The sequence below is a fragment of the Ailuropoda melanoleuca genome, chromosome 13, assembly GCF_002007445.2.
Source record: "Ailuropoda melanoleuca isolate Jingjing chromosome 13, ASM200744v2, whole genome shotgun sequence".
Lineage (NCBI taxonomy): Eukaryota > Metazoa > Chordata > Mammalia > Carnivora > Ursidae > Ailuropoda > Ailuropoda melanoleuca.
In genome coordinates, this window is record NC_048230.1 from 78,797,304 (window position 1) to 78,821,152 (window position 23,849).

The 23,849-nt window shown below is 38.3% G+C and overlaps 1 protein-coding gene across 1 annotated transcript in view; it reads left to right on the forward strand.

The window, feature by feature from the left end:
- The window catches only part of PLCB1 (phospholipase C beta 1), a 686,722-nt gene that overhangs the window by 437,737 nt on the left and 225,136 nt on the right, over positions 1-23,849 (forward strand). Inside the window, 1 exon segment of the mRNA XM_034640285.1 lies at positions 8,622-8,759. Within this exon segment, the coding sequence (XP_034496176.1) occupies positions 8,622-8,759 (138 nt within the window).

Genomic DNA, 23,849 nt, shown 5'->3' on the forward strand with positions numbered 1-23,849 from the left:
AGAAAGAAAGAAAGAAAGAAAGAAAGAAAAAAAGAAAGAAAGAAAAAAAGAAAGAAAAAAAAAGAAAGAAAGAAACCTGCTATGTATTTCATGCACTCTAACTTTCAGTAAGGATGATTATACAAATGATGAATGAACTTGGCCATTCTTTCCCATGAAAACGAGTGGTATCATTACACCCTATTTCTTTCCTATTTTAATTTCACATTTGGGTTATTTTGTATTTTTATGAACTGTCTAAGATATCTCTACAGGAGAGGACTTGACTGGATGCTGATTTACTGAAGTTTATTCTGCACTTGAACTCTTTGCACTATTTTTCTATGAACTCCATCCAATCGGCTACCCTATTTAACACGAGATGATACGCAGAAAGCCTAGACTTTACAATCAGATGTACTTGGAATCAAATCTCCCCCCCCCATTTTATAAAACTGGACAAATTACACCCCCTAAACCTCAGAGTTCTCATTTGCTAATTGGGGGGAGAAAAACCCACCTCTCAGTGTTAATTTGTTGATTAAATGAAGGGGAAAATAAGAACAGTTGAGAGTGGTGCTTGACACATAACTAAGTCACTAATTAGAAGAACGTATTGCCATTATGTTTATTGTTTTTATAGAGAACTGAATAGTTAGGAATCTGTCTATTTGCCCGGATGAAACTCCTTCAAAAGCAGACCCCATAGAATACATGAAGATTAATCAGAATCAGGATGAAATTTTCTTCTTTCTTACAGTCGCTACTTCAACAGTGTAACAGACATTTTCAGGGCACTGGTATCCCGCCTGCAGAGGTGACCTGCAGGTTTCCCATATAGTCCTGATAATGCTTTCTGGCCATAATTCAAGAGAGTTAGCACCCCAGGAGACACTCCCCACCAATGACAGATGGGATTTAACAGATCAATATTCTAGTTTCCAGGCCCCTTGAGGAACATTCTCAGGTGTGTTCTTCACCATCTTTTGGAGTAGCCCTGGATGGATTGAGTCTCAGTTGCTCAAAGTGGTAAACCTCCCATTAACACACTGTTTATTGGCTTTCTCTCCTTCCGTCTCACTTTTCCACTCCCTCATTACCTTTCCCTTTATTACCTCCAAATTAACCTACTTGCCTCCAGATTTTTCACTCATGTCTGCTTCTGGAACATCAAGACAACCATCCCTATTAACCAAGCAGGTGTATTGCAACCCAGCGCAGATAATGCAACTTCTTGAAACAGACAGCATTTGTCCCCTCTGCCAAATGTCCCTTGAACATCTCCACATTCTGGGACTAACTCACTTGTTCCCAGACATCAGGGCACTTTATTTTAATTCTCTTTTTCTGCTACTTCTGAGTGTCAGCCACCTGAATGCCTCCAACGCCCTCTTTCTCCTTCTTTTCTTTCTAGCTTTTGAAAATACATGAAACCACACTTTTAGCTTTTTTATGGAGAGGAGAAAAACACCAAACAGTTGAATTTTTAATTAATCACTAGAATGCTATTTGGACATTCTCCTTGAATTTTATCTCGTCTCTGTGGCCATTCCCAAGGATAACCAAACTTTTAGCCACATGTATATGTCCATATTCAAAGGGACTATTTTGGGGGATGATTGCCTTTGAATTTTTTCCAAACTATTTTTTTTAATTTTAGATTTGAATAGCATGTTAATTTTAGCTCAATCAATTCATGCCTGGCATCTTCGAGCTACTTTATTTTGGATGGAGATGCATAGGCAGGCCAACTCTATTTTCTTTTTTCCAACAAAATTTATTTGTACGCTGAGGCTCCCCATGAGTGGAGTGGAGGCTGTCTTTACACATTCATCACCACTCTCTCCAAAACAAGCATAAATGATCCTGTTATGACAATACCACCTTGGAATCTGAAGGACAGTACTCTATCTGCTCTTTTTTTTTTTTTTCTATTTAGTGTTTGCCCATAGTCACTTTCTTTGCCATAGTCAGTGTGTTTTCCCCTTGCTCCCTCCACCTAAAGGAATAGTTGAAAAATATGCAAGCCCCCCTCATCTTTCACTTACAGGAAAAAATGCCTAAACAACGTCCTCCAAGTCTTCCTCTCTGCATAGGAGAATGTTCACAGCACTGTATTTCAGAGTTGTGGCTCATGGACGGGGTAGTGTTTTACCTAAAAATGTTTGCTGGCTGTGTCAGCTGCCTAAGCTTCTGGTGCACCCTGAAGAGAATGGCATTCCTCATCACATTCATTGAAAGAAGAGAAACTTTTATTTTATTTTTTTAAGTTTTTGTTTAAATTCCAGTTAGTTAACTTCAGTTAATATTAGTTTCAGGTGTGCAGTATAGTGATTCAGCACTTCCATATAACACCCAGTGCTCATCATGCGGGGTGCCCTCCTTAATCACCATCACCTGTTTAACCCGTCTGCCCCCCCGCTGCTGGTAACCATCAGTTTGTTCTCTACAGTTCAGAGTCTATATCTTGGTTTGTCTCTCTCTTTTTTCCCCTTTCGATCATTTGTTTTGTTTCCTAAATTCTACTTATGATTGAAATCATATGGTAGTTGTCTTTTTCTAACTGACTTATTTCACTTAGCATTATACTCTCTAGCTCCATTCATGTCATTGAGAATGGCAAGATTTCATTCTTTTTCATGGCTGAGTAATATTCCATTGCATCTGTATATACCACATCTTTTTCCATTCATCAATTGTTGGACGCTTGGGCTGTTTCCATAATTTGGCTATTGTAAATAATGCTGTTATAAACATTAGGGTGTACATATCCCTTTGAATTAGCATTTTTTAATTATTTAGGGAAATACCTAGTAGTGCAATTGCTGGATCATAGGGTAGTTTTACTCTCAACTTTTTAAGAATCCTCCATACTGTTTTCCAGAGTGTCTGCACCAGTTTGTATTCCCACCAGCAATGCAAAAGTGTTCCCTTTTCTCCACATCCTTGCCAACACCAGTTATGTCTTATGTTGTTGATTTTAGTCATTCTGATGGGTGTGAGATGATATCTCATTGTAGTTTTGATTTGCATTTCCCTGATGATGAGTGATATTGAGCATCTTTTCATATGCCCTTTGGCTATCTGTATGTCTTCTTTAGAAAAATGTCTATTAATGTCTTCCATCCATTTTTTTAAACTGGATTATTCATTTTGGGGGATGGTGAGTTTTATAAGTTCTTTGTATATTTTGGATCCTAACCCTTTATCAGACATGTAATTTGCAAATGTCTAGGAGAGAGAAACTTTTAAAATGAAAAGGATAAGGATAAGTATTGATTCCAAGGGAATTTGTTAATCTATCTTTTATTTTTTTGAGAGGCAAATATTAAATTCAAGAGCTTGTTGGAGAACCATCCTGGATATAAGTTAATATCTTTCCTTTACAACAGGATTTGAATAAAACATAAAAAAAATTTGCTCTGCCTGCCAAGAAAAGGTACCTTTATATCTAAAAAGTTTGGCCATACTTTTCTAAGTTCACTTAAGTATAACAAGGAATCTGTCACTTTATTTCTGACTATTTTACTGAGTGTTAATGGAAAGACTTTCATATACCTGATCAATTGTATGAAAGATGGATTAAAGTCACATTCATATAACTGTAATTCAGGTTGAAAATATTGCATTAAATGCTGAGAATGATATTAACCTAATATACAAATTGTTCCATAAGCCTAAAATATAATAAAGATACATTTCATGGGGATGAGTAAGGTGTATTTTCTGCACCAAAATTTTTCTGGTGTCAAAAATGGAATGTACAGGTCTTTAAAAGGTATTTTATGTTGTGGATATCAAACATACAAATAAAATAGCTTTTCTTTAAAAGTCATAATAAGGAATGAAGGTTAAAACTGGCTTTTTAACTCTTTGAAAAATCATCCTTTGGCTTGTGTTTATCTCTTCCATTAATTTCTAATATTTTAAATGATACGATTACAGTAACACATGCTGTAATGGAGCCCTTGTGTCTCAGGTATAGAAGGATCTTTACTTTCTTCAGTGGTGTATTACCTGGAAATGAGAATTATTAACTTGAGCAACTTTCTTTGCAACAGACATAAAGTAATTTAATCATGAATCTTGATGATTGAAAGAAAGTGAGCTAACACAGTCAGACAGTCTCCATTTTGTAACTCTTAGGGGATCGGAAGTGATCTAGGACTTAACTTGCACAGTGCAGTTAAATTATAGCTGCCAAAATTCTTAGCTGGTCTGGTTAATTCTCACTGTGGAGACATATCTAGGATATTCTCAGGAGAAAGCAGGCCTTGAGTGACAGCTTAGTGAAAATACGAAATTCCAAGTTCATCTCTTCTCTTATTTTTTCTTTTCTGAGCTATATTCTTTAGTGTTCTCCAACAGAAAAATTAAACATTTTTACAGAATTATAGAGACAGCTTGTTTTCTTTACAAAAATTTCAAGGAATATATATCATTTGTAGGGACCAAGAAATGTGCTTGAGCGTGGTAGTAACCTGAGTAGGTAAATACTTCTCTGAAAATTGGTCAGGAGGTTCATTCAATAAGAAAATCTCAGACAGGGGCTCCTGGGTGACTCAGTCAGTTGAGTATCTGACTCTTGATTTCAGCTCAGGTCATGATCTCAGGGTCTGAGATTGAGCCCTGCTTGGGATTTTCTCTCACCCTCTGCCCCGCCCCACTCACTCATATATGTGTATGTGTGTGTGTGTGTGCGCGCGCATATGCTCTCTCTGTCTGTCTCTCCCTCCCTGTCTCTCAAAGAAAGAAAGAAAGAAAGAAAAAGAAAATCGCAGACATAAAATCCTTAGTAGGATAGGTTTTGGGGGGGGAATGGTTTTCATGCAAATTGTCTGTAGGCTTTTGTTATTGTTACTATTTTAATTTTATTCATTTGTTTTTTAAATGCAGCTCCTCATATCTCCAGACCTGAGACTGATGTATCCCAGAAACAACCATTTTTTTTTAAGACATTTCCATTAAATTCTTTCTACCTATAAGGTCCTCCAAACATTTTGATGCCTTTGCTTTTTGTCCTTCCAGATAATTCCCCCTTTGTCTATTCTCTGAGGGTCTCCTCTGCTGAAAACAACTGAGGGCAACTTTTGGTACTTGAAAGGACAAATATCTTTTTCACTATACCCTTCATATGTCAACATGCTCAATAATGAGACCGAGGTTTGAAGCCACCCTGTCACCTTGGGATATTGAGTTCAAAAATGAGAAAACTCAGAGTATAGGTAAAAAGAAAAGTTAAGTCATTTCTTAAGGGAGAGAATGCTAGAATAACCCAAGTTTGATGTTGATAAAAAAATGAAATATAAAGAAAAGGTATAGTTGTAAAAGATAAATAAAATGATTAATGGCAAGAAAGACAGTAAAATATAATTTAAAAATTGGTATGATCGATCACCAAAAAAGGACATTAGTAAGGAACTTATTATATACTTTAAACAATTTCTCTATTTACTTCCAGAATTATATAATTTTAAAATATTGTGGTTTCTGTTGAAAAAATATTTCTCAAATCTTACTGTGCCTGCAGTTCATGCTCAGTACTCTTTTTTATTATTTATTTTACTGCATCTCAGATATAAAGACTTATAAAATGGTTTCTCAGACACTTGTTCCTCAGATTCAATCATCAGCACCATCATTTTGTTAGTCTGCCTTATCCTCCCCAGTCCCAGACATTATCTCCAAATACTGAATTCCACACTTCTAATTGCATAAAAATCCATTGTTTTTTAAATCCCATATAAACAGCCATTAGTGGGAAAACTTTTACATAGATGCCACAAAGAGTTGATCATCTTGTAAATTCCTGTTGACCATACCTAAAAATATTGTCTATTTCCAGAATTATTTTCTTTTTTTAAGATTTTATTTATTTATTTGTTTGTTTATTAGAGAGAGAGAGAGCATGAGCAAGAAGCAGAGGGAGAGGCAGACTCCCCACTGAGCAGGGAGCCCGATGCGGGGCTCAATCCCAGGACCCTGAGATCATGACCTGAGCCAAGAGCAGAGGCTTGACTGACCGAACCCAAGAATTATTTTCTATTCTGACTCCTCCTGTAGGTGCTCTCTATTTTTTTTTGCATTCCTACAGCTCAAGGACAACTCAGGTGAACCCCCTGACCTCCACACCTAGTCCATGCAGTTCTGAGCGGTGGCACTCTTTAATCAATCACTATATGATAAGTGGGTAAAGGTGTTTTAAAAAGGCATGAGGATGTACTGTATGGTGACTAACAATAAATTAAAAAAACATTAAAAAAAATAAATAAAAAATAAAAAGGCATGAGAATTAGTCAGTAAAGTAATACGGACTAAACAGAAAATGTTCTGGTTTTAGGGACTGTGAGCTAGGAACCTCAGATGAAGACCAAATACATACAAAAAATATATTTTGGTCATCTGAATGACCAAATTTATTTTTCTTATAAATCACAATATTGCAGATAGACTTTGTAATCCTTGATTCAAAACTGGTGATTTGTAATTGTAAGTTTCAGATGGTTTCTGAGAATTACCTTTCTCTTCCAAGTATACAAAAAAAAAAAATTAAAAGTATTGATCATTTTCTTTTCTAACCTTGCCTCAAACGTGTTCAAAAACTATGATGCAAGTGAACAAAGTAAAAAACAGTGACAAAAAAAACAGACTCTTAAATACAGAGAACAAGCTGGTGGTAGCCAGCAGGGAGGTGGGGGGGGGGATGAGTGAAATGGGTAAAGGGAATTAAATACAATTATCGTGATGAGGCCTGAGAAACGTACAGAATTGTTTCATCATTGTATCGTATACCTGAAACTAATATAATCCTGTATGTTAATTATACTTGAATTAAAAATAAATAAAAATTTTTAAAAATCAGGATGCAATTAACCATATCACAGAACAGCTAGAATCATTCTTTATTAGCTTTCACAAAAAGTCCATTCTTCCTGAACATTTTCCTTTAATCTTTCATTAACACTAGAATGCTAAAAATTTCCCTTGTTATTGTTTACTTAATAACATTTTTCTTCTATTCCTCTCCTTTTCTAGGTCATGCAAATTAATGTTCTTGTGGTAGCATTTGATCTTTCTAGGAGGCCTGACGTACGTGATAAGTTCCCAACTTGTTAGTGGAGTTGAGGTTTTAGTTATATTGCGCACACTTTTGAGATGGATTTTTCTCTCTTCATAACTTACCTGAAAATGTTCCTCTTTATGCAGCCAAACGGAGGAGAAAGTTTTATTAACTAAAAGGGAATTAATGGCACTGAATCAAATAATTTAGCTGGGAAGGTTTTGTTTATTTTCTTTCTTGGTTTTTTTAAATCCACTTTTTCTTTGTAAGGATGCTGTGAATAAAAACTTCAGAAAGGAGATCAGAATAACCAGGCCCTGTTAGCCCAGCATTTAGCTAAATAAATAAGAATACAAATTTATTTCTTGCTCAGAAGCTGGCTGCAGATTTGCTAAGTGATTGATTTTATGTTAATTTTCTGCATGGACCTCTCATTTCCTATGAGAGGAAAATGAATTCAGCCAAGGTGAATGAGTCCTATTTTAGGTCTTACTTTCAATTTGGGAGGTTCAGAAACCTCCCTTTCCCAGCAGGACTAGGTCTCCAAGGGATCCTCACTTACAGTATCCCGAAGAATGGAACTGGCTCTGAAAAGACTGCAGAAGTTCTCTATGTCCAAATCCCAGTACGTTCTGAGGGTGGAATTGAAATGAACGTATTCATGACAGGTGCCACCATTTTGCGCAGTCTAACAGCCTATTTCTTCACAGTGGAACTGCCTCAGCCCTAGATAGCATTATCGTGTCTTGATTCTGTAAGAATCACCTTCTGCATCTTAATGTGTCATGAATTGAGGAGAGAGATGAGATTTTGTATTTCAACATGTGATTCATGGGATAATTGGAGGAAATAAAGGGAGAATTATGGCACATAAAAATAAGCTACTAAAGGACGTATGACAAAAAAAGCTGTTGACTAAGGACCATAAGTCTTATTTTTTTTCCTGGTTTATTGAGGTATAATTACCATATAACGCATAAGCTTAAGATGTACAACGTAATGATTTGATGCACGCATATATTGCAAGATGATTGCCACCACAGCATTAGCCAACACCTCTGTCGAGTCACGTAATTACCATTTCTTTTTTGTGGTGAGAACATTTAAGATCTACACTATTAGCATCTTTCCAGTATATAATACAATACTATTAACTCTAATCCCCATGCTGTACATTAGGTCCTTAGAACTTACTCATCTTATATCTGGAAGTTTGAACTCTTTGAACAAAATCTCCTCATTTTCTCCACACCTCCTGCCCCTGGTATCCACCACATTACTCTCTTGTTTCTCCGAGTTCAGCTTTTTTTAGATTCTACATGTAATATTTGTCTTTCTCTGTCTCACTCATTTCACTTCATGTAATGCCATGAGGACCATAAGTCTTGAGTAAGAAATTCTCTCTCCACAACATTTCAGCAAGTTACTTTACGTCTCTGGGCCACTTCAATTATACTGTTTTTTAGTAAGAATAAAAGGCAATTTTGTTTTGAAGGCGTTCTAGGTCTAATACTTTTGTAACTATGCTACCATGTTGGAATCTCCAGTTATAGACTAACTTTTTTCAATGTTTATTATCCAGGACCCCAAATTACGTGAACTTTTGGATGTGGGGAACATCGGGCGCCTGGAGCATCGCATGATAACAGTGGTGTATGGGCCTGACTTGGTTAACATCTCCCACTTGAATCTCGTGGCTTTCCAAGAAGAAGTGGCCAAGGTAGGGTGGATAGAAACTTCTGACATTTGTCACCTCATTCTGAATCCTTATGATATTGTACTGATACCTGCAAAAGATTGAGTTTTTGTCATATTTAACATGTGTTAAAATTACATCTAAAAATAATTCAGCTGCCAAGTAGAAGTGTGATTCAAATGCTTCCAAATAATGGCATCTACTAAGAATTAAGGAGATTTTTCATTAGGAATAAGGCAATTTATATAATTTCTTTGCAGAAGAAAATATAGGTGAAAACATTTTTTATTTCACCTAAACACCTTGTCCCCCCACATTCTCTCTTAGCCTCATCCCAAACCACTTCTGACCCTATCTCCTTTCCAACCCTTTCCTTGAGAGCAGACATCCTTAGCACCTTTTTAACTTCTTTTACCCTGTGCATTCCCTAGCCCACCACCATGCACATGGTAGCTGCTCAGTGAATATGAGAAGAAATGAAACAATTTTAAAACAAAAATTTCAAATAATGACAATAAATAACATTTATTCAGTTATGGGCTAGAATAATAAATTAGACAGGGCCTCTCCATTAAGGACTTGCTAATTTACTAGCATAGCAGGCCTCTCAGATACATACAGAAATAACTAGAATACAGGACGAGATCTATCAAAGAAGAAGCTGTCAATTTTTGGGAACCCTGGACTCCACTTTGATGCTTTCCCTGGAATAGTCCAATTGCCATGAAAGAGCACTAAAATGAACATATCGAAAGAAGGGTTTTCTTTTTTCATGTATATAGTTCACAGGATACTATAGTTCACAGGACCCTTACCCTTCATACCTTCCCTTCAAGTGTTAAGAATATAAATCAAAGAATACTTTTAAGTCTGTATGTCATATCTGTGCCCTTATAGAACTTCTCGTGTCGAGGATCACAACTATGGGGTCATGTCAAGCCAGTCATCATTATGATTTACAAATTTTTAACCCTTAGTGGTCTGACAGTTCTCTAAGCTATACCAGAAGTAATGACCTGACCTCTAATTCTTTAGTGATTATGGTAGAGGCTAATTTCCAAAATTTACATAACATCAACTTTACTTCTTACAAAAGAATGAATGAAATGACAGCCAGTTTTAACAGTGTGAGGTCTTTAGAAACTACTCTTCAAGACTGCGTTACAGACCTAGCCTATTTTCCGTCTTTAAGAACCAAGTCATCCACTTGCTTCTGTAGTATAACTTACTCTGATGTTTGGAGAGGCTTCAGTTTTAGGAAACATTCAGAGTGACAGCGTTATACTTGCCTAGCAGGAGTTCTCATTCTGGTATACTGTTGGTAGTCTGTGAGTTGTATGTACTTCATTTCTCAGTATGTGGTTGGATGGTTGGATGGATGGATGAATGAACATGGGTAAATAAATAGTAATGATTTGCAAAATATTTTTAAAATATCTTTCCCCAAATGCAACCATATTCAGTTAAAAAAATAACCAATTCAGGAGATTCATTAACTCTCAAAAACATTCAATAAATGACAGTGACTTCCAGGGAGGTTTTTACTAAGAATGAATATAGATTTTTATATTACAAGTCAATCTACATATCTTATACTGCATTAAGCCTTTGTGCAGTTATGTTTAAAACATATTCAATTTCCTCCTCTCTGTGCACTCCTACCCACTAATTTTCTTTAGGGATTTTGATTTCTGAGCCCTATAATATTCCCCATCAGGACTGCATCTGTAGACATTTTTCCAGCAGCAACTTGATGTTCCTGGCATAATTATTGAAGCTACAGAATATGTCTTGCCTTCCCCGCCTTCCCTGTTAGGGTATTTTTTTTTCCCCACTGAAACTGCTCAGCCAGAAGGTTAAAATTTGCAAGCACCATTTTACTCTGAAAACTTACTTTCCCTCCTTCTGATTGTCAGTATTGTCTCATACATCACACCTTTTATTTAATCTCTGAGGCCAGTGTACATGATGCTTTGTGTAGCGCCAACACTAAAGGAGGCAACGTCTCTCATTATGTAGAATGCCTGACAGAAACCTGAGCTGCTTTGAAACTCGAATGTCTCCAGAAGAAATTATTTACGAAGGGATCTGGCTCATTCATTCGTTCAACACAGACTTGTCAGTTGCCTTCTCTATGCCAACCACAATTCCAGTGTAAAGGGATACAGCATTCTAGAATGCTGAGAGCCAGCATTCTGGGACAAATAAGCAGATAAATCAAAACTATGAAGGAAATATATTATAGGTCAAATGGAGATCTGTGTGGAAGAATAAAGCAAGAGGAGAGGGCACAAGGGTGGGAGAAGGGGGTTATTTTTTTATCGGGTGTTCAGAGAAGGAAAAAAATCCAAAGGATGTTGCTCAATTACAACAATATCATGGATTTCTGAGAAATCCCTTGGATCACTTTTTAAAAATTAATCAGAACTAGAACTTGAACTTTCCTAAATACATTATTCCAGATTTGCATGCTTTCTTTCTTATGTAAATCTCTTGAATTTGAACTTTTTATTTATTCTTTAAGACAAGTGACTCTTTTAAAAGATTGATTGGGGAGAACACTGTCTTTCAATTTTTCTCTCTGTAGTTGGACTAAAAATATGGTATCTCTTGCAGTTATACAACAGTCATTCCTTTTGGTATGGAGCTTGACTTTCCAACCACTCTATACCCTAAGGATTAGCTTTCCCTGCTTCCTGGAGGGGCACTCCCTTTAATGTACCCTGGAAATAGATGTTTTCACATTTGCCCTCTGAGGCACATACTTCTCCCTGAATCCTCTGCTCCCCTAGGAACCAGTGGATACATGCACGTTTACTCCCCCCTGGAACTCCTGGACTTCAGTCCCCCTCCATGGGATGCCCTGACTTCTCCTGGGAGGCATGGGAAGGAGGTGAATATTACCACCCTTCCTTTTGCTCTTCTACCTTTGACTTCCAATTGTTCTCCACTCATGGCTACATGACTTGTGGCAAAGATATTAGCAAAGGAAACTAGCCAAGGCCACAGAAGTTGATTCCTTGTGTTGTGATATGGGCTTCTTAAGGACTTTGGCTTTTTTTGTGAGGAACATGGAAGCCATTGAGGGTTTTGAGCAAAGGACGGACATGACCTGACTTAACCCTTTAGTCAATAATGGACTGCCTAGGGAGAGGAAGCAGGGAAACCAGTGAAACTACTAAAATATTTGAAGTGAGTTGTTAGTGACTTGGACCAAGGTAAGGCTGCATAGGAAATGAGAAGGAGTCTGTGTGTGTGTGTATTTTTTTTAATGGAAGACTCGAAAGCAGAGGCTTATGAGTTGTATGTTGCATGCAAGAACAAGAGAAGAATCAAGGATGATGTTAGAGTTTTGGCCCAAGAGAGAGGCAGGATGGAAATACCACTTACATCATAGGGAAAATCTAAAGTAGAGCACATTTGCGGATATATAGTAAGGGTTCAGTTTTGATTATGTTCAAATTGAGATCATTATTAGACACTTAAGTGGATATGTTGAGTTGGATATACGAGCCTGGAGCTGAGTGCCAAATATAATACCTTAATGTGGAAGTCATCGGGTTATAGATAATATTTAATGCGACTGGATGAGATCAGCCAGGAAGTGACTATAGATAGAGAAGATGTCCAAGACCTGAGTCATCTACACTCCAACATGAAGAGATTGAGATAAGAAAGAATCAGAAAAGGAGGCCAGTGAGGAAGCAATGAGGTAGTGTGTGTCATTGGAAGTCAGGTGAAGAAAATATTTCAGGGAAGAATTAAGTGATCAACAATAGGGTCAAATGCTGCCCAAGATGAAGACCAAGAATGGACCATTGCATTTAATGACATAGAGGTCACTAGTGACTTTGATTAAAGTAACTTCAGTGGAGTGGTGAAGTCAAAGCCTATTGGAATGGGCTCTGGGGAATATTGACAAGGGAGAAAAAAAGAAGCCAAAAGAGATTGCTCTTTTTTAGAAGTTTTGATGTGAAAGGCAGCAGAGAAATGGGAATTAAGGTCCAGCAATCGTTTTTAAGATTCAAGAAGCAACAATATACATGTATGCTAATAGGAATGGTCCCATAGAAGGAAAACAGTGTGCCGATGTAGGAGAGAAAAATGGCTAGAGCAAGTCTTTGAGTAGGAGAAGCAGTAGGATCTAGTGCAGAGCTCAGTAAACTACAGCCTGGGGGCACGTCTGGTCCACCGCCTGTTTTTGTACTTCTGTTGGAACACAGTAATGTCCATTTGTTCACATGGTATCTATGGCTGCTTTCGCTAGACAGAGATGAGTAGTTAATGGCATAGACCATATGGACCACAAAGCCTAAAATATTCACTATCTGGTCCTTTATTTAAAAAGTGTGTTGACCCTATCCTAGTTCAGAGACAGAGTGGCTAAGCTCAGACAGGAGCAAGAGCATTTCATCAATAAGAGAAGGAAGAGTGGAGCATATTGGTAGAGATACCAGGAAGGTTACATGTGGTGGAGAAAGTTGAAGACATTTTCTGATTGCCTTTACTTTCTCCATGACGAAGGACACAGAAGTCAGCAGCTGAGAGTGAAGGCGAGAGTAAAGCCTTTCTCAGCACCAGTTGGTACATTTTTTTGAAGATCTGGCTGGTAAGGTTAACAGGGACCGTGAAAGACAGATCATTCCCATCACCTCCCCCCCAGTAGTGTTTTGAGCATATTAACCAATGTATCAGATCAATGCAAATTCTTCCATTGGTCAAGAATCTTGAAGAAAAAAAACAACTGTCTTCTGCCTGCCCAATTCTAGGCCCTCTATTGAATATTCTGTTTTTCTTTGAGGTGAGGGCCTACTCAGAAAGAGAATTCTTGTTGTGTATTCTACCCCCTGTAGTCATGCAGTCTAAACAGCACTGCAGTCATGTCATAAAGCAGATTGCTCTGAGCCAGGGGCTGGGGTTCACAGGATTGCCATATGCTGGTGTTCACCTTCAGATCTCAGGTATTCAGTGTGTCACTGTTGGGAGATCACTCTTCACTGAGAGAATCTCAGCAAGGAAGGAAATCTGTCTCATGGTTAGCAAAGAGGATTCCCAGGGTCCAAAGACAGCATGTCTTCCCTCTGTGTTCTGGTCCTTTTCCAGGGCTGGGTCTCTGGAAGCTCATGCCCTTCCTCAACCTCCCCAACTCCTATCTCCAATCTTTGTTCAATGCAATACCTTAGCAACATAACCTATCACCCTAAGAAAAAGCTTTGGAGAGTCAGGCTCTGATATTCAGTCCTAAATAGTTTGACACTCTGATAGGCCCCCTGGGTGGACATATAGTTGAACCACTGCCTAGTTTGGCAGATTTCAACCCAGGTGTTGCTCCAGTGTATTAAGATGCAGTGGACTGAAACAGCCAGGATCCAGTGGGTTAAGAGTGAGATTACTGATGACAGAGCTGTGCAGAAGAGATTTTGTGTTCATTTCTCTGCGCAAGTTTTGCATATGCCATTGCTTTCCATCCTTAATTCTTTACGCACGAAATTCTCTGAAGCATTTATAAATAGGAAAAACATGCAATTTAGCAGAAACTTAAGTAGATTGCTTTTTAATTTTTGATTGAAAAGCACCGGTTATGACTATAAAACTTGATAGATTTTGAAAAGACAACACACCTATGTAAATAGCACCCAGATCAAGAAATAGGGCATCACCAGCACTCCAGTCTACCCTATTACACACCCTTAGTTTTTTTATTAGAGAGAGAGCATGAGCAGGAAGAGGGGCAAAGGTAGAGGGAGAAGCAGATACCCTGCTGAGCAGGGAGCCCCAGGTGGGACTTGATCTGAGAACCCTGAGATCATGACCTGAGCCAAAGACAGACGCTTCACAGACTGAGCCACCCAGGCGCCTCTAGCAGACCCCTATTTTGACCTCCAACTTTATAGATTTGACTTACCCGTTTTTATAATCTCTGTAAATGGAATCAAGAAACGTGTTTTCGGGGCGCCTGGGTGGTGCAGTTGTTAAGCGTCTGCCTTGGCTCAGGGCGTGATCCTGGCGTTATGGGATCGAGCCCCACATCAGGCTCCTCTGCTATGAGCCTGCTTCTTCCTCTCCCACTCCCCCTGCTTGTGTTCCCTCTCTCACTGGCTGTCTCTGTCAAATAAATAAATAAAATCTTTAAAAAAAAAAAAAAAAGAAATGTTTTTTCTTTCTGGTCTGACAACATCATCATCATCATTATTATTAATATTATTATTCAACATTATATTTATGAAATCCTCCTATATTTTTTGCATGTGGTTATAGTTTCATTGATTCTCTATGCTAAAGAATATACCATAATTTATTTATCTATTTTATGGTTGACGAACATTCAGGTAGTCTCCAGTTTAGGACTCTTACAAGTAGTGTTGCTATAAACCATATGCCTTTCTGTGAGATATCTGTTGCTGATCCTAGATCTTCATATGTTCGGCTTTGGTAGATAATGGCACTTTACCAAACTGCTTGAACCAATTGGTATTTAAAACAGTAATTCACACATGCAAAAAAAAATATGTAATAATGAATGTCTGTTAATTTATTACATTTTGATGTCATAGAAAAATGAGCTTTCCAAAGATATGTTCCATAAAGTGAACATCAGCCTTGAATGGCTGTTAGTTTAGATTTTTCGGGGAACCTCTCCCATGTCTGCAGCTATGAATGTCATAGAAAATATAGTTCACTCATTTTGAAGGTATGACCGTGAATTCCCTGGAAATTTTCCTTACCTTCACCCACACTAGATGCTTGCATGCCCACCAACCAAATAACGCAGGCTCTCTGAATTTCCTAACTAGCTCTCACATTTCGTTCCTTGTCCCTCTTCCCCCTACTATGTTGTTCAAATTCTTGACAGGTCTCACCTAGGCACCTTTGCCTACTTTCTTAGAACCCTCTCTTTGCTCTCCAACTATATGTGCCTATCTGCATAAGAATGATCTTTAAAAAAAAAAAAAACCCTCAAGCCTGATCATGCTTGAAGTCTTTTTCATTGCTTATTATCTACAAAATGAAGTTTTCTGTCTATTTCATTCATTCATTTAGTGAACAAATTTTTATTGAAGGCCTAGTATGTAGCAAGCACCTCGGTGGACACTGGGGATTGATTAGTGACCAAAACAAACATAGCCCATGCAGTTGCTGATAACTCACCACTTGGACCCTTGTACCATTCTGCTTCAGTAACTCCTAACTACCTTTGATTCTTTTTGCCTCTATAATTTTAATTTTGGTGCCTTCAGAATTGTGTGCCTTGCTAGACTTCCCTTTTCCATGTTGTCCACCAGGAGAACTTCCAAGCCTCCTTAGGGACTCAGCTTAAATACAACTCATCCATCTCTCCTTCCATCCCATGATTTCCATGAATAATGGAGTTTCCTTCTCTGCTCTTTGGTGAACCTTTTGCATATTTTCTGTGTCATTTATCATACTGTAATTATCAGTCAGTGTATCTGACACCCTACCTTGGATTTGTGAGCTAAAGTCAGAAACAATAGCTTAGTCATTTCTATGTTTCCAGGATCTAACTTAGTATATAGTAGGTGCTCAATACATGCATGTTTGGGGAAAAAAGAAAGAAAAGAGGGAGTGAGAAAGGGGAGAAGGGGATTTTTGAGCCCTTGAAAACAGCTGATAGATCATGAAAAGTTTTAAGCCATGGGGACTTGGAACACAGGTACTCTGATCCTCACAATTTTCAGAATTGAAGAAATTGAGGCCCCTTAGCTGGTTGCTCAGGCCCTTTCTTCCCAGCATGGATCTCTCTCTCGGTTTGCCGAGGTTTTCAGTAGTCGAAAGGGATGGCACTAACTACAATGGCTCCCATCCTGTTCATCTTTCCCAAAGTCAACCTTGTTTCTGCTCATAGAGTCATGGTCCCTATCACCCTCCCAACCCACCAGTTACCACAGTGGCTTTGAATAGCCAAATAGTTGAGGCCTTTTAGGTGAAGGGAATGAGAGAAGGTGCTACAGTGAAAGGGGGGGTCCTTTTTTTTTTAAGAAAAAAGAAATCATTGTCTGCAAAATAAAATTGAAAAAGAGAAGAGAAAGAGAAACCAGTGAAAGACCTGCCACAACCACAGTGTATTTAAAACTGTATTTAAAACTGACCTCAAGAGACCTCAAGTCAGTGTATTTAAAACTGTATTTAAAACTGTATTTAAAACTGACCTCAAGAGACATGAGGTTCATATATATATAATTCTGAGACATATACATTGAGATAAGAATTTTCAGACACTAATATAGTCTGTACAAAAATATGTAATTTATCCCTTTAACTAGGACCAGTTTATGGTCCTTTTTTTTTTAAGAAAAAAGAAAATCATTGTCTGCAAAATAAAATTGAAAAAGAGAAGAGAAAGAGAAACCAGTGAAAGACCTGCCACAACCACCACGATTCATCAAAAACTGGGCATTCTCTTAGACTCCAAATTAACAGTGTATTTAAAACTGACCTCAAGAGACATGAGGTTCATATATATATATAATTCTGAGACATATACATTGAGATAAGAATTTTCAGACACTAATATAGTCTGTACAAAAATATGTAATTTATCCCTTTAACTAGGACCAGTTTATGGTCCTTTTTTTTTTAAGAAAAAAGGAAATCATTGTCTGCAAAATAAAATTGAAAAAGAGAAGAGAAAGAGAAACCAGTGAAAGACCTGCCACAACCACAGTGTATTTAAAACTGTATTTAAAACTGACCTCAAGAGACCTCAAGTCAGTGTATTTAAAACTGTATTTAAAACTGTATTTAAAACTGACCTCAAGAGACATGAGGTTCATATATATATAATTCTGAGACATATACATTGAGATAAGAATTTTCAGACACTAATATAGTCTGTACAAAAATATGTAATTTATCCCTTTAACTAGGACCAGTTTATGGTGAATGAGCAATGGATGTAGGTCTGATTTTCTTGAAACAGAAGTGATTAAGAAGAATAGAATGAGGTATCGGATGCTGTTTTTAGCAGTGTATTTTGGAACATAATGGAAAATTGTGCAAGACCTCCTCGGGGGTCGAATATATATGCCAAAAGGATTGCCATTTACAAAGGGATTATTGTGTTTTATGAGATCTTCATTCACTGCTATTCCTGACCTCCTCATACCCGCAAAACATGCCTATGTCATCTCAAGATATTCCCCCACCTGACTTTAAATCAGGACCGGTTCTCACCAAGTAAATACACTGTACTGTTGGTCTTGGAATTTTGTGGTCGTGGATGTCCTTTGTTGGCAAATGAGATTCGTTCCACATTCTACATTTCTATTTTGGAAGAGTGTGGAGCAGATGAAGATGCACATCTGAAACTTTGAAATTGTGAAAATGTCACCCGTATGGAATGTCGTACGAGAGTTTAAAAGTTCAAAAGTCCAAAGAGAGGCATTCATAATAAAAAGAGGAGGGAAAAAGCAACTTGGACATTAATCTCTTCCTTACTCCCAGATAAGAACCAGCAGCTGCTCTTTCGATGGTTGTGGCAGAAAGTGCCCCGCCCTCTGTCTTCTGGGTGTCTTTTCTGCATTTCTTAAGCAAGAGCTTCTTCTGAGCCAGGCAGTGTTCAAGGGAGCCACATAGAGGAATGAATGCCAAACCGAAGGGAAAATATAAACCCCAGGACACAGAAATGCCCGAGCTTTCAGAGTATGGGCTGCTGTGACTGCAAATGCACTTTTCCCCAGAAAGGAAAGTCGGAAAACTGCTTAAGCAGCAGTGCCTCCCTTTCCTTCTGAACACCCCATGACACAGAAATGAGCTGCTGCCCCCTCATTGCTATGCCTCCCTGCCTTCTAAGGCTCACAGCTGAGTAAGCCCCAATTGTGTGGATTGCCTGGAAGCAGCATGCAGATTACAACAAACAAACAGGGACTCCTGGGGGGCTCAGTCAGGTAAGCTTCTGCCTTCCACTCAGGTCAGGATCCCAGGGTCCTGGGAGCGAGTCCCACATGAGGCTCCCTGCTCAGTGGGGAGCCTTCTTCTCCCTCTGCCTGCCACTCTCCCTGCTTGTGTGCTTTTGCTCTCTCTCTCTGACAAATAAATAAAAAATAAATAAAACAAATAAACAGGGGCGCCTGGGTGCCACAGCGGTTAAGCGTCTGCCTTCGGCTCAGGGCGTGATCCCGGCGTTATGGGATCGAGCCCCACATCAGGCTCCTCTGCTGTGAGCCTGCTTCTTCCTCTCCCACTCCCCCTGCTTGTGTTCCCTCTCTCGCTGGCTGTCTCTATCTCTGTCAAATAAATAAATAAATAAATCTTAAAAAAAAAACAAATAAACAAACAAAAAACATAATATTTTTGGAAGGAAGAAGAGCTCCAAAAGCATTTGGCTTCCTTGTTTAATTACTGGGGGAAAGTGTCTGGCATTCTCTGAGAGTGGCAGGTTGAGCTGTGCCATCTACTGCTTGTATCAGTTGTCATTTTTATGTTCCTAATGCATCAAATGCTCCCAGTGAACAAGCTGCCCCTGAGAATTTAAAAAAAAATTAAATACTTTGTCAATAATTTTCCTAATGATTATATAATGATAGTCATTCATTCATTCATTCATTCAGCTAATAGTCAAATGCCTGCTGTGCACCAGGCATGATTTTGAGTGCCAGGGATAAGCTAAATAGACAAAAATGATTGTCTTCATGAACCGTACATAATGATGGGTGTAGGTTGACAATAAACATGATAAATAAGGCAGTGCCAGGTGTTAGAGAGAAACAAAGCAAGGAAGGGGAATAGGAAGTGCTAGTAGTAGGGGAGGCATATTTCAGTTTTAAATAAATTGGTCAGATAAGGTTACACTGAGGTGATGACTTTTGAAGGAAACCTTGAAGATGATGGAGTGGGTCAATTGGTTCTCATGGAGGAGAGCAGATCCTGAGACAGGTGTGTACCCGGCATGGGATGAGGAAGAAGGACAGCAGTGAGAGATGAGTCAGAGAGGTTGGGAGAGGGGTGACAGGTGACCGAGATAGTGGTGGGTGGGCTCTGTAAGAATTTGGCTTCATTTCCAGTGACACGAGTAACTTGCAACACTTTGAATAAGGGATTAATTCGGTGTAATATATTTTAACAGAATTGGCCTGGCTGATCTGTTGAAAACCATAGCAAGATGCAGGGAGAGCAGAGTGCTTGGGATGGAGGTGGTGAGAAATGGCTGGGCTCTGGATATACTTTGAGTGTAAAGCCCCAAAAAACCACAACACTGTAGTGATGGATTAGAACATGGCATGAGAGAAAGAGGGTGCTAGGGATGATGTCGGTTTTGCTGGTATTGCATTTATTGAGATGGAGAGCCAATTAGGGAGGGAAAATCAGAAACTTGGCTTTGGACATAAGGCTTAAAATAGTATTAGTCCAAAGCAGCAGAATAAGAACAGGTGTGACCCGCTATCTCTCTTGAGATACTATGAACATGATGGTAAAGGAACATAAATATGCAGTGAGAAGAGAATGAGATAGGTCACTACGAGATGACGTATTTCAATAAGTTTGCAGAAGAAAATGAGGAGAGTGCATGATGGAACAGAGTCTAGGTTCCATAGAAAACATAGCCAACAAGTCACTGACCCAGTCTGAATCAGTGGAGAGGGGCCCCAGACTTGAGAACTACCAGCCCAGCAGAATAGGGAGCAGGACTTGGGAGTGGAAAGAAGGGCAAGGAATTAAAGGAATGTGGACAAAACTATCAGCCCCTCCTCCTCCTCCTGTTGCTCTGTATCTAGAATAATTGATAACCAATTACTTCCCAGACCAAAAACTGAGGGTTGTTTTTTTGTGGAAGTGAGCAAATTATTAGAAAAGAGTCATGGTGGCCAGCATTAGAGTCAAGCAGCCAGAGTAGAGCTCTTCTCATTCTAGAATTTATGGATACCGCACCGTAGTGGCTGGTACCCACATGCTTACCCAAAAGAGAGGTCTTCAAGCTGCTAAATCCAACTCATATACTCAGAGCTCCCCATTGGCCCCTGTCTTGTCCCCAGTCTAAAATGTGAACTAGCACACTATTGATTGATGAAGGAAGCCAAGATGGACAAAATAAGAAATGATGACAGAAGATCGGGGGATAATTCAAGAAACAAATAATTAAACAAAAAATTAAAACAGAAACTATCTTCAGAGAGAATTTCGAATATCACATTCATAAGATAAGAACAAGATGCTCTGAAAAATAGGTAACAAAAAGAAAGTGGATTTTTTTGGAAATCAAAAAAAAGATAATGAAACAAAAGCCAGATTCTATATAACTGTTGTAAGAGATGAAGGAAATCTCCCAGAATGGGGAACTAGGCAGAAAACAAACAAGGAAAAACGACAGTAAGAGAGAAAAGATAAGGGGCACCTGGCTGGCTCAGTGGGAGGAGCATGGGACTCTTGACCTCCAGGTTGTGAGTCTGAGCCCCATGTTGGGTGCAGAGAGCACTAAAAAAGAGAGAGAAAAGGTAAGAGATACAGGTGCAATCAACCTAAAGAGTTCAGGAGAAAAGGAGAAAACAGAGAGGAAAATATCAAAGACATAATACAAAAAAACATATAAGAGCCAAAGACAGGTGCTGTCTTCAAGTTTAAACAGAATGTATAGGAATGAACTAGGTTCAGGCAATACAAGTAGGAAACTGGAGGATATCACATACATCTAAAAGGCTTAAATTTCCTCTCTCCAAAAGAAAAGATAAATGTATAAGAAAAGTATTATCCAAATATAAGCCATGCTAAAAGCATGGAGGATTTTCAACAACTAAAGGAGCAGCCCAAAAAGGATGTATGTTATTGTGGTATTAGGAATGCTCCCTTTTGAAAGCCATGTGGTTCTTGGTGTTGGAACTGTAACAAGTAGGATAATCAGAGTCTAATATATGACCCTGCAGAAAATTATATTTGCATTTTTGTAATCATGTAAATTTTTATTTTATAGGTTTTAAACTTTTAGAATCAATTTATATGCACGTAATTGAAGTCAATTATAGATCCTGGACAAGATAAAAACGTTTCAACTTTGATCATTTTAAAAGTAAATTTAAGCTAACAGGAGTTGGAGGTAAAAGGATTGGCAGGTAAATGTCCTCCTGTCACAGAGATGTCAAGTGATACTGACTTTAACTGGTAGATTAAGAAATGGTTTCAGTTATGTTGCCTGAGATAGTCAAGGTGTCTGGGAAGAAAGACCAGCGGTGACAGTTCTATCAGTAGGAAGGAGAAAGGGCAGACAGGAGATGGGATAGGAGATCAGAGCTGGATATTGATAGCTAAATTCTAAAATCAATCACTCCAGAGAAAGCAGTATAAACAGATTATTTAGAAATATGGAATTCACACCCAGGAATTTAAGAATAGAAATGCTGAGAATAGTTGTCAAGAAGCAGAACTAGAGTAAGAATATCACAAGCAATCATTGCTTTTTCTTTATAGCCCCTCTGGACAATTTTTTTGAAAATCTATGTATGATTTTCTTTGATAAATAATAATTTTTTAGATTGCTACCATTTACTAAGCATGTGTTGTGGCTGTCAGTGATCTAAACATTCAATATGGACCATCTCCCTTAATTGTCACAATGGCCTGTGAAGTAAGTCCTATGATTTCCTCCTTTTTATAAGGCAAATGAATATTGGACAGGTTAAAAAACTTGCCCAAGACGATTCTATCAGGCAGGGGTTACGTTTGGCCTTGAGTAATAGAAAACCAAACTAAACAGTAGCTTAGATAAATTAAGGATTTTTTACTTGTTTGCATCTTGTTTGCCTTTTTTTCTTTCTTTTCCTCATGCAGCAGGAAGCTTAAAGTTAGGGGTTTCTGGCATTGACTCAGTGACTCAAAGATAAGGCTGAGACCCTTTAATTACCATGGCCATTTCCTCATAGATCAAGAGGACTCTGCAGCTCCAGCCATCACATGTGTGGTCCCAACAGCAAAAAGAACTGAGCCTCTATATCAGAAACCACATTTTCCTCTCAGACTTCGGCTACCATGTGATTCTTTGTGTGTCACATTGCCACCCTAGCTGCTGGAGTTGTTGGAAGATGCAGATTTTTTCAGTTATTATATATTGTTGGCCTGAATAATGTCAGGTTTCAGTGAGGAGAGAAAAAGAAAATGGATATTAGGTGGTACTGAGCAGTGGGTCCCACAGCTGGAAAATAGCAGAACAGTGTCTGAAATCCAATAAGGTTTATTTTTAAATAAACTAGCAGAAGCATCAATAATATGAGGGCCAGTAAGAATCATTACATAAACTAATGACAGTATTTTAATTTTAAATTAGAAGACAAGCATAAGATATTCAAGATTCGCCCTTCCGAAGGCAGTGAGAAAATGTGCATAAGAGAGAAATTGGAGTCACAGGCAAAGAGTAGTTCTCCCAGTGGTGGAAGGGCTAACAGGATAGAGTCCTTACCAACGTCCAAATACCCCTGCATTTAAAGGGAAAGAATACAGCTTGTAAAACAATTTAAAACAAAGATGGGGGACATAATAACAGTATTTGAAACAAATTGACTTCCAAATGAGAGAATTATATTTTAGCAGAATTCCATAGGTTAAGTTATAACTTAATGAGGAAGTACCTGTGTGTAGTTTACTAATCACATTTCAAGGAATGCAGTTTTAATTTTGTCAGATTTCATTTAATGGATAAGCAGCACCACTTTACTCCCAAGAAATTATGATTGCTCCTTTTATTCCACTTGATATACATCTTACCAAAGAAATAAACTGGATTTTTTTTTCTTTAAATTTTTTTTTCACTTGATCTGCTCAACCGGAGTTACTTTTTAAACAATAAACAATGCTATCAATTATAATTACAGGCCCTGCTTACATACACTTACTGTCTATAGAATGCAGCACTCCAGCAGATTCAAACCAAAGTACTCATTAGCATTGACACTGTTAGGCTTAGAAGACATAATAGCAAGTGTTTTCATAGAAGTGACATGAGGCTTTTGGAAAGAACAATTTCAAGAATATGGCGGGTTGACATGAAAGCCGTGAAAAGAAAGCTTTAGGGGTTTCATATAAGGGCACTCTATCAACATTTTCTCAGCTGTACAAATGAGCAATGAGTCAGTCAACTAGCTGGGGGGGGGGGAGTGTCCCTCAGCTGACGCT